Source organism: Lates calcarifer, linkage group LG24 (genome assembly GCF_001640805.2).
Source record: "Lates calcarifer isolate ASB-BC8 linkage group LG24, TLL_Latcal_v3, whole genome shotgun sequence".
Taxonomy (NCBI): Eukaryota; Metazoa; Chordata; class Actinopteri; family Centropomidae; genus Lates; species Lates calcarifer.
Genome location: NC_066856.1, coordinates 13,203,601 through 13,218,523, shown reverse-complemented (window position 1 = coordinate 13,218,523; position 14,923 = coordinate 13,203,601). Strand labels below are relative to the sequence as shown.

The 14,923-nt window shown below is 42.3% G+C and overlaps 2 protein-coding genes across 15 annotated transcripts in view; one reads left to right on the top strand and one right to left on the bottom strand.

The window, feature by feature from the left end:
* The window catches only part of insig1 (insulin induced gene 1), a 255,924-nt gene extending 253,119 nt beyond the window's left edge, over positions 1 to 2,805 (bottom strand). The window contains exon 1 of the mRNA XM_051066888.1: positions 2,802 to 2,805. The gene's annotated coding sequence lies outside the window, so the exon portion shown is untranslated. The remainder of the gene's footprint in view (positions 1 to 2,801) is intronic.
* si:ch211-285f17.1 (sickle tail protein homolog) overlaps positions 1 to 14,923 on the top strand; it is an 84,561-nt gene that overhangs the window by 60,378 nt on the left and 9,260 nt on the right. For 13 of the 14 annotated variants that reach the window (XM_018695322.2, XM_018695321.2, XM_018695318.2 and 10 more), the window contains 9 exons: positions 986 to 1,184; positions 2,218 to 2,311; positions 6,717 to 7,501; positions 9,047 to 9,151; positions 9,675 to 9,724; positions 11,473 to 11,612; positions 11,782 to 11,957; positions 14,093 to 14,223; positions 14,511 to 14,658. In XM_018695322.2, coding sequence (XP_018550838.1) covers positions 986 to 1,184; positions 2,218 to 2,311; positions 6,717 to 7,501; positions 9,047 to 9,151; positions 9,675 to 9,724; positions 11,473 to 11,612; positions 11,782 to 11,957; positions 14,093 to 14,223; positions 14,511 to 14,658 — 1,828 coding nt within the window. The remainder of the gene's footprint in view (positions 1 to 985; positions 1,185 to 2,217; positions 2,312 to 6,716; positions 7,502 to 9,046; positions 9,152 to 9,674; positions 9,725 to 11,472; positions 11,613 to 11,781; positions 11,958 to 14,092; positions 14,224 to 14,510; positions 14,659 to 14,923) is intronic. The other variant, XM_018695320.2, reaches the window with a different exon arrangement.

Below are 14,923 nucleotides of genomic sequence, written 5' to 3'. Positions count from 1 at the left end.
ATACAGCTTACTGTTCTCAAACATGTGTAACACAAACAGGACTGAGGTGGAAAGTTTAGTGCAAAACCACATGTCCTGCAAATATGCTATGGAAAATCAACAAGGAAACCAAAGGTTTTCATCAGCTCAAAGGTTTTGTCCTTTGTGCTACAATTGAGGGTGAGCATTTACTCTGAAGCTCACTTTAAAAGTCAGAAAATGATTTCCAAACCCACAAATGGTAACTTCAAAGGAAATAAGTGAAGAAGCCATTCACATATCCAGAAACTGAAGAGGATAGATGTGTTTTTCTCTCTGTCAGCTACAAGGGTTTGTTGGTTTAAATGACACACCAGTGGAAAATTGCAAATTTTAATCTGGCCAGTTATCTTGACCAGTCCAGGCAGCCATGATCTGACACTGTAATGTGGGCAGGGTGTGTTTTCACAGGTCAAGAGTGGAACAGGAAATGGTGATTTTTATTTCAGTCACGTGTTGGAGGTTGTTTAAGGCTCACCCATTCTGCAAGAAGCATGCCTTTTTGTTTTACCAGGTCTGTTTTGGCGTCCTTTTCTGCTCTTATATTAAACCTGAAAGATCAGAAGTTACTGAAAAAGGTCCAAATCCAGATTTTGGCCAGCCTCCTCTGAGCAGATTCTTAGAAATCATTTGCTAACTTCAGTTGCTAAGTCAGTACTTTGTGCAGCAGCTTAAGAGTCAAAGCCCTGTAGTGGTTTGTAATTCAAGGGTTTTTAGTGTTAAGTAGCTGCATGAAGGGGTGTGTTTGCATTACTAGATTAACACTGCAAGAAGGGCTGAACTTCTTGAGTATCTGGAAAAACAGTGAGATTACAATCCAAGAGAGAAACAAAACAGCGTGTCACCACAATAGCGGATCACTACTGCGGGCTGCGGAAATCACATGCCTGTCTTAGTCACAGGAAAGGTTTTCACAAAGGTGTTTACTTCTCACTAAACACCCCGCTCTCCTGTTTTCTGTTTGTAGGTGTGCTGTACCTGCAGTACGGGGACGAGACCAAACAGATCCGCATGCCCAATGAGATCACCAGCATCGACACGGTCAGAGCTCTGTTTGTTAGTGCCTTCCCACAGCAGCTCACCATGAAGATGTTGGAGTCGCCCAGTGTCGCTGTCTACGTCAAAGACGACATGAGGAATATGTACTACGAGCTCTCTGATGTCAGGTAAAGACACACGTTTGTGTGTGATAAACATGGATATAGAAGAAGAAACTGGGAATATATATTGGACAGCATGTGTTGTGTTTTGTCAGTCTAGGTTTAACAGGTCATCCAAGGTTCATAATCCTCCGTAGTTTTAGTGTTCCCATAAAAGTCCTCTCTATTTCCCCTCCCTGAGCACTTCCTTTCTAAGTTCCCCTGCACAGGAAGTGTCATTGGCCAGGAAAGCTTCTAACTTCCTTTTCCCTCCATGTTAAAATAGGAAATAAAGTTATACAAAGATGAAGCCCCTGGGCAAAATGTCTCCCAGTGTACCCAAGCTGAGTGAAACACACTCTTGAGAGACTTCGATTACTTTCCTGTCTGTTGTCCTCTCTTCTCTGGTGAAAGTTTGAGCATTGCAACTTTTTCAGGCACTTTTCAGAGTGTAATTTCCAAACAATTGTGTACTTTGTCGAGTTTATTATTTACAAACACAGATACTAGTTCCCTGCTTTTCTTACTCCTTGTACCTTTACTGCCCTGGTTTGGTATTCACCTGCATATCTTATGAATAATACAGCAGATTCTATGCACAGAGACAGTATACAGCCGTGTGTTTGAGTTGTTTTTCAGAAAAAAACATTACACTTGAAGTCTCAAGCAACTTTGCCCCATTGAGTTCCTGCTCAAGTGCGATGTGTACTTTGTGACTAATGCTTTATCAGGGCTGTAAAAAATTGTCTCATGATTCCTTAAGGCTGGTACAGGTGTCCAGGGTGCAACACCGTAGTGAGAGAGTGAGAGCAAAAGAAAGAGCAGATCTGCTCTCAGTTTATGTAGTCGAGCCACGTTTCAACACAGTATTAGTGGATGTTTTTATAGACACTGGAGATTTAGAGGAAATGTCATATAACAGAGGACCGTCAGAGCCTCTGTCAGGGTATGTGCCCCTGGCAGAGCTGCTAAAGAGATCCAGGCTGAGGCAGGATCGGCCCCTGTCTGATGGCGATATCTGGGCTGCTTTCTTACCACCGAACACCTCTTCTCCCTACAGGAACATCACAGACCACTCCTGCCTGAAGGTCTACCACAAAGACCCAGCACAGGCGTTCAGCCATGGGCCCAGACCTGCCAATGGTGATGCCAGGGTGAGTACTTAACCGTAACAGTCACTAACACAGCAGTGGAAATTATTATCTCGTTAACAGCAGCAGCTGCAGGGAGGTGGCCAGACTTGTTGCATATAGAATAGTAATAGCCCAGCCTCCAATTCTTCTTGTTCTCACATCCTGTTTGCAGTAAGGGCAAGGAATGTCCCCCTGCCTCTTGTTAATCTGTTTAGAGGGGGTCTCATATTGTTCTCCCAGGGGCCTGAGATTTAGCCTCTCTTGTATGCTCTGGTGCAGCTTGCTTAAGGGACAATTGAACTCGATTCTCAGGACTATTTCTCTTGTTCATTCTTCCCCCAAATATCAGCTCTAATCTCTTTCTCTTGTTCTGATTCCAGTATGTTTGTTTCCTGCTGATGTAACAAAACTAAAGCCCCAAAGAGCCCTTTCCTCGAATGTTCCTCCTCAAATCCGCGCCTCTAATCCGTCTGACCCTTTATCTAACCTGCTCCTCCTCTCTGCCTGCTGCTGATTTCCAGGTGGCGTTGCAATGCTATTGTGATACTGTAGAAATTACATTAACCTCAGCTACAATCTCTCATTGCCACATACTGTTTGTGTCACATAAGCGTGAAGTGAAAATGATAAAGTTTAAAGGAATGATGAGGCAAACATGATGGTTTAAGAGGTCTTAGTTCAGATGGCTTGATGACTTTGCGTCCTGCAGGAACTGCTGCTGACAGGCCTGTTGCTTTGGCTGATGGGGTCCTTCAAGGGGAAGTGAACAAAAGACAGCTGAGAGAAAGGATAGTAAAAAGACACACTGATAAAGTGAAGTGGAATTTTAGTAGTGTAAACAGTTTAAGAGAAGGAAAGGTTGCAACCTGGCATCAGCAGAAGAATTTGAATTGTGTAGAGGAAATATCTCAACCTTTTTGTTTTTCTGGGACTTGCTGATACAGCAGTTTTGAAAAATATAACTTCTACTTGATGACCCTGAGGTGCACCTAGCAAAAAGAAGCAAGGCGACTTTTAAAAGGTGAAATCCAGGCTTGAAGTAGAGATATGCTGAAGAAGGTTGTTGTCATGAATAGTTCTGTCACTGTTTGACAGAGCAGCAGTTGACACAGATACAAAGATTGGACATGACTGTGGGGGGTGTGGAGGCCAGGTTGGTGAATGGCACAGGATAGGACAGAAAGAAAGTAGTTAGATGACATTTGTGGTATTAATCCACCATTTTTTATTCTTATGGCTTGTTTACAGCAAACTGCCCTTTCCACATAAACACCAACAAGTTTGAACATGTAGACACACACAAACACAGACGCTGCAAACTCCTTTTTGTAAGCAGTATCACTATACTTGCAACTGTAAAGTTTGGACTTGTTTGTTTTGTTTTCTGTTTTTTTTTTTCTTTTTACCTTGTATTTTTTTCTTGCCAACCTCTTTCAATAATGAAATAGAGACCCTGGCACTCAAAGCAAAATGGCAAATACTACAACATAATGAGCTGTACACCTGTTCAAACAACCTGGGGTCGGGCTGTGGGGGTTGGGGGAGGTTATCCGGGTATACTTCGTATCTGTTTGGGCTGCTCAGTGTCCTCTTGTCTTGCAGGAATGCCAGGCCTCGGATCAGATTTAAAGCAGGATCCACATTATCCCTGTTATTGATTGAAACTTTCTGGCCAAACAAAGCTGACTCTGGTTATGAAAACAACAATCTTTTCTGTCAGTAACTGATAGAGGGTGGACTGATATACACAGTATCTGATAAGTAACTCTATAAGCAGAACAGGTTTCTGACTGTCAGAATAAAGTGGCATTTTCTTGCATTTGAAACATCTCTTTTGTCACGTTTCATTCGATAAGAAAGCAGGAAATATTTTGAAACATTAATCCGTACTTATGTAAGGAATTGAGCCCAAAGCAGTGCTATGTATTCACAGAGTAGTCAATAGTGGCTGTCAGGAGTGATGTTATGTACACATAGCTGTAGGAGATATTTTGCAAACAGAGGATCGGCTATTGGCTAACCTCTCCGATCTGTTTTCCATTGGGCAATCAACAAAATTTTTAGATGTTTTTTGCCATTTTTCACGCAAGTTATAATAATTAGAAACAAGCTTCAGTTGTCTTTTTCATCACCGACACCATGAGGTGCATAGTATGTCTGCCCCTGCATCCAGCTCTTAAAATGTTGACACACTTCAGCATGGACATTGCAGCACAGCTTTTCTCTATCTGTTTAGCTTGGCTGCCTCTGCAGTTTGGAAATCAGTTTAGAAAAACCCCCTCTCCATCTCTGACACGGCAAGAGATCGAGGCAACTTTGCACGCTCCTACCAGACACGCTGCCCTCATTATTAGAAGCTTAAGAGCACAGTGGAAACTCAGCGAGCAAGGTCTTTAAAAAGAGTCAAACTCAAACCAAATGTTCTCAACACGGCCTCTCATTTGCCTGACATGGTCGCTCGTGTTTATTTTTCAAGCCTTTACTCCCCTATTTTGTCTCAAAGCAAGTGATTTATGAATGTTGTACTGAACAGAATCAGTTTATTTTAGGGATATTTTAAGAATGGCTGTTGTTCCAAGGGTGTAACATCTGTTTGGGATTGACAAGTGATGCCCTTTGGCCCAAAGAGTTCTTATAAGGCTGTGCTGGAATTGGCAAAGCAGTCAGAGGTGTTATTTCGTGCTCCAAAGAAATTGCTGCAAAATAGGGTAACTTTTCTTTTTATGTGTGTTGGCCCCATGGATAGTGAAAGTCATTAGGGTTTGATGATGGTCTGCTGATGATGGTGGCTGTGTGCTTCTAAAATTTCCTATTACATGTTTTGTTGCTTGGTCAGACTTGTTGCTGCCATATTTATGGGCTGTGTGTGCCTGCTTTCACTGCCAGCAAGTTTCTTTTTTTTCCCCTTTGTTTTCACAGCCAAGCCTGAGCCCTTTGTTACTGTACACTTTGAGCAGTTGTTGTTTTCCAGCCCATACACACACACACCTACTCACACATACACACAAAAGTGTCACACCCACTTGATTGTTCTCTTCATTGTATTAATCTGTGTCGGCGCTGGGGGAAAGAATAAATAAAGACAACGCTGAAAAAACACAGTGTCAAAAACTGTAGCAGAAGTTTTTGAAAGAACTTTGCATTAGGTTTTGACTTGTCTTCTTATGTAGGTGTAACTCATGACTCATACCTTGAAGGAACAATAGTTTGTTTGTTTGACAGGAATAGAGAGTTAGACAGGAAGGAAGATGGATTGGACTTGGCCCTGCATGTGAGACTCCTCGGCTCTGTGTTATCATATTCAGCACATCGCATATCCACAAGTTATATCTCTGGTCACACACTACGTTTCAATGATGATAACTGGCCCAGGTAAAAGTTTACTTCTATGGAAAGTGAACTCAGGCTGTGAAGAAATAAACTCACTATGTTGTAGGTTCTGGCATAGTCACCATTATTGTAGTTGTATCTGTAATTAGACTTGTGATAGATTGATAATTTAGAACAAGAACCACTGTAGAATAATCGTAAATGACAAAACTGAGGCATTATGAGTAGAATATAATAGCAATAGCGCAACTAGAGAATCTTCTCATACTTCAGGCTGACCACATTAACCCTTCCTTTTGCATTGCTTCTACCATGTACCTACTGTGTACTTATCACCTCCTTTTTGTAGTTTTACCATGAACAGCCTGAGCACTCATATGTTTTCCTTAACCTGGAATGCCACTCTGTCAAACTGGGGTTAGGTTTATTGTATATTAGCCTCCAAGGGTCCTTCGTGGGTGATGAGGCCAAAGAACTGTGGTCCAAATTAGTTTACTGTTTAATTAGACTATGCCAGACAGATCTTGTTGCAAATTAACCAACTACCTCTCAGCCCTGGAGTCCCACACAAAAACTCTTTTTAGAAAGAGAGCAGTTGAGCCCCCAGAGCCTGCTTAAAGATGAAAAAAGTCAATCACCTCACCTTGGTTTAAAAAAAAAACCAAAAAACTACAGACTTTCCATCCAAAGAAAGAATCTGGTGTTCAAACATTGTGATATTGTTTTATAGAAGCCTGTGGGTATAATATCCAGGACTTTGAGTGAAAGGCTGTGTACCCGGGGATAGTAGCCGTGCAAGTAACTATTTTCTGCATCTGGAAAAAAATTGCTGACACTGTATTTTCTTTGAAAAGCAACAGTGTAAACTGAGTTCGATGGATGTTTTTGTTTCAAGGGCAACTGCAGTCCAGAAATACACAATATATACAAAATAAACAGTAGATAGAGCTCTCAGGCAGGCAGAAGTATGCAGTCTGGTTTATTGACTAATCCTTAAATTGACGGGTTTTTATGCCGCATTTAAAGTTGTAATAATTCCAGTTTTTGTGTTTGCGAATATATAATTATATGTCTGTATGCTTTTGTGTTTATCTAGATGCACAGTGATGGACAGCACCCTCTGAGACAACCCCCCATGGGCCCCCCAACACACCATCCAATGCAGGGAGTGCTCCCCCCATCTCCCCACTCCATGCCTCCATCCCCCTCCAGAATCCCATTTGGCCCACGACAGGGCTCCATACCTGGCAGCGCCACCATCCCAAGGGACCGGCTGTCTAATGCCAACCCTCCAGCGCGCTCCATCTCGCCCTGTCCCAGCGCCATTCTGGAGAGACGGGATGTCAAGCCAGATGAGGACATGGGGGGGAAGAGCCACAGTCTAGCCAGGGGAAATGAGGGGTTGTATGCAGATCCATACCTGCTCCAGGAGGGACGAATGAGCATGGCTACTGCCCATGGACCACACCCCAACCCAGGGCTCGATGGTCCCGATCATGGCATGGGAGGATTTCACCGTGCCTCCATCCGCTCCACAAGCTCTTATGGTGGTCCCAGCCCCACAGACACTATGGATCACCCTTCTCTGTACAGGCAGAAGTCCAGAAACAGCCAGCTGCCTACTCTGGGCTCCAAGACTCCTCCCCCATCCCCTCACAGGATGGCTGAGGTACGGCTGATTGACATCCATGGTGGACCTCCTCCTCATGGTGTTCCACCTCATGGAGTTCCCATGGAGAGAGGATCACCAGTGCGCCAGTCCTTCAGGAAGGAGGAAGTAACAGGGACCAAGCCCCGGAACAACATGGGATCGCCTGTGGTTTCAGACCTCCCGGCTCATCTCCAGGGGCCCATTCCACCTGCCGGTGACCATCAGACACGGTAAGCCTCAAGGGATTGGACATGATATAAAGCAGGTTGGATTGTTCAAAGTAGGATTAAGACCTTGCATGGGAGCATGGACTAACTCTGCATCCCAGTTTCACCCTAACCACAAGCTGCTGATTTTCAATCCCTGGCTCTGACTCTGCTTCATCATCCATGACTGAAGACCAGAATATAACCTGCCCTCTCACCGTCTTAAGCGTTTAGATCTGCACATTAAGTACAGCAGGCTAATGCACATGATTATGCATCAGTTTGGTTTGTGTATGCAACCAGCTATGATATCTGACTCTTGTTTTCATAGTCTCTATTTAAACTCTGGAAGCTCATGGTGTTAATTATCATAGAGCGTGTAAACCCAGACATAGCTACCACCACTGAGACAGGATAATATGAAAACTCTGTATATTTTTCTGTTACTCTGTGACTATTGTATCAACAGCAATCCCTCTGTAGGATCTATTCAGTTTGGATAATCCAGTATTCATTTTGGTACCTGGGTCAGGTTTGTCTACTCTCACTGAGAGCACATAAACACAGAAAGAGAGAGTGATGGGTGCTTGCCACTTAGCCAGGCATACATGGTTTCACTAACAGCCACGTTACAGGGGTTATGTGCATACCTAAGAAAACCAAAGGAAAATATTGACCAGGTTGAATAAGTATTTGAAATGGCCCAATCAGTCAAACAGATCAGGCCAGACCACCTGGGCAGCCCAAAACCCCCATTAGAAATGCCATGGGAGTCTGGCTAAAGAGCGGAGGAATTCAAATGGGAAAGTACTTTCAAAATAAACTGTCAGTGCTCTCTAGCTGTCATAGAATTTATTCATGTGAAATATGCTGTATGACACTGAGGTTAGACATTGCTGTGTCCACTTAGGCCTTGCATCTGTCTATTGTCTATGGCACAGCTAAAACCACAGACCCCTTGTTACGTGTCCTTAACTGGCCTCTTGTCCTTCCCTAAGATAAATGATGACATCTGAAAACAAAAGTTATTCTCTCTTCCAACCTCTAGGCTTAACAAGCAATCTCAGTGTAAGATTCCCTTCTCACCCCACTGGTGCTTGGCTTTCAGAAGGCAGTGTAATTTTCAAATTGTCCTCTCACTCTCTTCTTGGCAGTGACCACTTGTGACACACTCTCGTTTTATTTAAAAAAAACAATATGTCTTAAGCATTCCCAGTGTCGACCTAAGGGTTCTTTTGTAGTCTTGAGTCTTTCATCTTATTTGAACTCAAGCTTTTTCTTTTTGTGAAGAGACTGAGTCAAGTGGTGTTGCACTGTTGTAATTCAGAAGCTATTTATTTGACCAGAGGCAATATTTACTCAGGACATAATTGCTAATCAATTGCAAAAAAATCTCTACTGTGTAATCCACGAAATAACAAAAAGATTCATGGTCAGGCAATTAAAAAACAATTGATTTGTCTGTTATAGACCTCCCATTTTCATTCTGAGCGAATGTTTGCTCTCGTGGCAGCTGTGATATCCAATAGGCCTCAGTGTTGAAAGGAGAATTTTCTGATGTTTCTGCAGAGAGCGAATGAAGGCTATGGAGCAACAGATTGCCAGCTTGACTGGTCTTGTTCAGCATGCACTTTTAAAGGGGCCAAACACTAGTGGCACCAAGGAGCCTCTAAGGTAAGCAATCACAGTATAGGACAGAGTGAGGCATCAGGGGAAACTGAGCTTCAAATAAAAAGTCTGGCTATCTAGCCACAGTAGGGAAGATAAAGTATCCCTTCTATAATGGCCATATCAAACACTATAGCATCTGGTGAAGAGGAAATAGGTTTGACTGTGAATCTGATATTGAAATCATTTGCTCTCTAGATAAATGGCCACTGTGTATGGTTTATCTGGCTGCATTTCAACTCTTTGCATTTCAGTCTTCTCTGTGGAGACCTTGTGTTAATGTTTGCTTGACAGTTAGTCTAAAGGGTCTGTGACTGCAGTGAATTTGTATGTTTCTGTGCCAACACTTAAGAAGCTTGTTAACATCATTAACATCATTTTAACCTCTCTGGTTTGTCAGTCTTTTCCCACCATACTTTGTTGTAATGTGTTTGTTCTTACTAATACTAACTTGTAAATCTAAAGTGCACAAAAATACAGTTTTTCCGCTACCGAAATCCAGCTCTTATGAATTTTTCTCTGGCAACAGTGAGAGACCACCAAAGACATCATCTCCAGTCCACAGTGCACATAGTTCAGGTTAGTATCACTGTTATTCTGTGCAATTTCATTACCTTTTTTTTAACAAGAGTTTAAGCGCCATAATGTCTTGTGCAGACAAGCCCACACATCAGTGTCAGTCAACAGTCTGCAATGAGCAGTGTTGGAGGGAGGGAAAACAAAGTCAGGCTTCTTTGCTTGTCATCGGTTCATATTTCCTCACAATCCTTTCCCCCGTACATCCAGTTTAATAGGAGTTAAGAGACAAGAACCAGCAGAGCTAACACAAACCCCCTCAAAGCACTTCTTAAAACAAGATGCTATTACTTCTCAAGCCTGCCAAGATGATTCAGTGATTCAATCTCTGCTCTGCAGCAGTCTGTGGCTAGATCTAGGTTTGATAAAAAAAGATCTGCAAACTCACCAGTAGCAGAGAGAAAACACTAACACAATTTATGGGTCTTGAGAGTTAATTTCATGTCTCATGACAAATTTCATGTGAGGCGTTCAGAGGGATTTACTTGTCATGTTGCGCTTGAGCAAATGTTCAAACCATCAGAAAAGTTTCAGGGTTCTCTGATCTCACCAGACTGCCTCTACATCAAACATGAGAAATCAGTGGCAGTGTTGTTTTTTTGCCATCCCTCAAATACTTCTTCATTGTCACCACATGGCCTGCGCTTCTTTTGATGGACACTTTGTCCCCAAGGCCCAAAAGCAACCAGCAGTGTACAATGTAACCTGTACTTCAGGTTCAGGCAGCTGTTAGGTAGTATGTGCAAAGCAAGTAGAGTTTTGGGATTATGAAGACAAAAGCTTGTTTTTTACTGCATCAGCAGAGGGTGAGTCTCTGTGTTAAGAGAGCTTAGATAGTACGCTGAACATTCACCGACTTATTATGTTACTCACAAGCAGAAACTGCTTTCTTTAATGGACCCCACATGTGTGATGTTAAAGGACTGGTTCTCCCAAAACACAGAACAAATATTTTCTCGTTAGTGGTATTTAGCCATTTTCATTTTCCCATGTCTTGAGATCAAACCCAAAACTCATAGCCTCAAACCCACTACAATGAAGGTGAATGAAAGTTTATTCTCACAGATCTGAAAAATAACATTTAAAAAAGTCAACATGAATATGTCTTTTCAGACCTTGGAACTTTTTTCAGCCAATAAAATAATCCCAAACAAAACTGTTAAAGTTTGTTCTTAGGCCTGTTGTTGGGACTCCCAAACCACAAATATTAGTTCCCCCGGTTTCTATGGTTTCAACCTCCTTCTCATCTCTAGTGATGACTCAAATGCTGAAATCAGTTGACAGACATTTCAGACGCGCAGCCAATATGAGTGTCAGTATATCTGTACTTATTGTTCAGAGGAAAGGATAGCGCAGAGAGTTCAGGCAGTCATCTTTAAACATTATGAGCATTAAGTAAGACCAGTGTGTTCCCGGGGAAAATGTGTATACAGACATGTACAGTCTAACCGGTAATTTGTAGAGTAAAGTCAGACAGGATGACGGACTGAGGGTTTGGAAAAGAACAACTCACTCTACTGCCTCCAAGGGGAGAATTAGCTTTTTACTTTTTCAACGTGCCTGCCAATAATGCTAGGTGTAATTTCTACTTTAGTGTAACCATAAGAGCTGTTATGAACTGAGATGTCTCCAAAGTGTTCTTGAGGTTTCAGCATGTACATATGAATTAACATATTCTTGTTGGGTGTATTACTTGGGTCATATTTTCCAGGAAATGAACTTAAACTTTGTGGTTTTTTTCCCTGGTCCAGGTGGTTCCCCAGTCTTGGCTCCCAAAAGCAGTGCAGCCCCACCAGACAAGGCCTCAGTTCCTCTCAAAGTCAACCTCCTGCAGTTCAGGAAGAATGTTTCTGACCTCAGGATGCAACTCCATCAGATGAGACAGCTGCAGGCAAGACCTTTCCCTCCTTTTAATTAAGTTAAAATGTCTGTTCAGATATCCACCTGTGTGCACACATGACACTTGACATGCACAATGACATTTTAAAAGCTCTGTATGTTGCTCTGCTAGTCCGGGGTCCTGCAATATCTCTCTCATTCCACTGTTTGTTTCCCCTCAGCTCCAGAACCAAGAGGCATTACGGGTTCAGCTGAAGCGGGCAGAGCAGGAAATCAGTGTTAAACTTGCAGAGGCCATGCGGCGTCTGGAGGACCCAGTCCAGAGACAGAGAGCTTTGGTGGAGGAGGACAGGCACAAGTACTTGGGACTGGAGGAGCGTGTCCTTACACAACTTGGGTAAGGCTTTTCAAAATTTACTGATATACTTCCATAACAGGCATTATGTTTTAATGGATAGACACGGTTGTTTGCATTCATTATTGACTGTTTATTGTTAGTGGCTTTAACTCCTTTCATGAGAGTCTCGGACAAGTATTAGAGCTGGTACAGCACACACCCATGCAGCTTTAGTCAAGGTGCCTTCATTTATAGGAAATCCCCAAAAGGCTTCATTTTTATCTGCTCACCTGAGCTAAACTCTTTGACAAGCCAACGCCCTCCAAATTACAGCCCCACAGGTTTATACAGGCAAGCAGAGCCTGCCTCTGAGAGACAGCAGTCTAGAACAATGGACCTAACTGTGGAGTAATTACCCACAACCCTGCTCTTATTTTAATTCACTTGCAGCATCACTGCCAACAGGGAGCAGTAATTGAATCCTTTTTATTTGCATGTTTACAGGCAAGGTCAAAAAGTGTTGTCTTGCTAGACAGTGGCAAACATATTCCCCAATAAACACAATGACAGCAGATCATGGAGACCGGGAAATGAACAGGCAGAAGTAGGTAGATTAAGCTCCCAGTTAACCTTGGTATCTAGGCAGTTGTGAGTTGGCAAAACATGGCTGCTGGCACTTTAAATAAGTCTGAGGTAATTAGGGCTTGTTGGCTTTAAAATCAGGGGGGAGAATGTGGTGTGAAAACCACTGACCCCCTCAAGAGGAAAACTAAATCTATCATGACGTGTAATGGCATATTTTTGTAACATTTTATAACTCTGTGGCAACAAAACTTTCTGTGGCTTTCTGCTTTCAGCTGTTACTATGTGAAATAGCTTGCTAGTAATCCAAGGACAGGAAGACTTGAATAAAGAAAGAAAACAAATTGGTACCAGGAGTGTTAAATAGGATGGTTTGTCATTGTCAGTGGACAGTATTAATGGTGGTGACACAGCTTCCTCAGAGCAAAAATACAAAGCAGAGTGCCACAAACTTACTTGTGAGTCAGGTTTCATCTCAACAGCTAACGTATTTCAAACTATTATCATCCTAAGTCATAATTTTTGGTATCCTACATTGTAAGTTTCGGTAGTTTACAACGTATGAAAGACAAAATGAAAACCCCATGATGATTCCTTAAGCAAATGCTATCTTAAGTACTTCATTAGAAGTCTGGCTCTTTTACTCTGACACACAGAGATGTCCTTTATGGAGACATACTGTATCCGTTTTTGTCTGTGGGAGGCTTGATTTTAAAAAAAAAAGGGAAATCTGTTTTCTTTGTCCTCCAGCTGGAATTTCCCATCATCATTCCTATTACCAACAGGCCTTGACATAGCAGGGCATTTAACACACAGCCTCCCTTTTGCCTTTCCCACTCCCTTAAGGGGACTTGTATAAAAGAGTGTTTCTCAAGGGTACCTGGCCACAATGAAACACCATTTTAGTTCCTCACATGCAATCCCACACTGCACACAATGTTATCATTCTGCACATTTCCCCTCGGAGTAGCCAGTTTTTCTCGAGCACCAGGATGGCTGTGAAGCAGCATAATATGTTTTCTGTGTGAGGAAATGCTCTGTCACCAATAACCTCTCATTCAGTGTGTAAACACTTGTGGTTTTGAGAAGAGATCCACTCCAATCTTGTCTAAGCAGTCTGATTTAGTCAGGAAAGTGCAGTATACAGTGGAAAGGTTTATTGTCAGTGTTAATCCTTTTACATATTTTATATGTGATATCATTTTCTCACTCTTTTTTTCTACAGATCATATTCCTAAGTCTGCTCTCACCTTTGCCCAATCAGTATCACTGTATGATCTTTAAGATAAATGATTGTGTCCTGCCCCCTGGTGTTTGTAAGGAGTAAATAAAATTGGATAGTTGCGTAAATATCTCTCTATCTGTCTCTTTTTCCCACATTAAAAATGTGCCCCAGTATATAAATGCCAGTATATTACAAACAAAGCAGTACCTTAAGTGGAATTCAAATGTTTTATTCTCTGGATATAATTAATAATTATTCATTTCATGTGGGGGGAAGTGTCAGTCATTAGATATTCTATCCATTGTCGAAATACCAGAGTCTTTGTACTGACCAGCTGACTCTAAATTCTTTGTCCTTGCTTTGGTGCATTCTTTCTTTGTTTCTGCAGTGAGTTGGAGCAGTATGTAGGCTCTCTGCAGAGGGACTCAGCAGCGACACACAGAGTGGTCACCCTAAAGGATGTGGAAGAGGGAGCGGTGACTCTGAGGAAGGTGGGAGAATCTCTGGCAGGGCTCAAAGGTAAGACAGCAAAAAATACAGTTACTACTGGAAAAAAGTACTGTATACAACCTTCTGTTCCAAACTGGCACTATCGTTCAGTGTGTGTATATATATAAAAACTACTACATTATCTTGCAATTATTTAATTGTTTATAATGTATTCTACTGAATAGCCATGGTGGGTCACAATGCCTTAATGAGCTAGTAACCATGTAAATGTTATGAATATGAATTGTTGAGTCTTAACAGTCTATATGTTTTTCTGAGGTTTTTCCATGCATGTTCCTTTTTGTGTATTTCAATAGGGGAGTTCCCAGCCCTACAAACCAGGATGCGGGCTGTGCTCAGGGTGGAAGTGGAAGCTGTCAAGTTTCTGAAGGAGGAGCCTCATAAACTGGACAGCATGCTGAAAAGGGTCAAGAGCCTAACTGATACACTCAGCAGTCTGAGAAGGTAGAGGAAAAAAATGAGAGGAAAAAAATGTCAAAGGAGATAAAGTAGGGATCAGGAGAGGAGGCTGCTTGGGTATGGCAGCTGAGGGCGAGAGATTGGGGAATTGAAGATGAAACAAAAGCACTCTGCAGAGCCACTCACAGGGTCTGTGATGTGGGAGATTGTACTATTTGATTATACTGGCAAGCCAGTCCTCATCCCATCAAAGGGGTCAGTCCGTGTGGACAGAGGAGTATGGCGTCCAGCTTGATTTACTTCCATCACC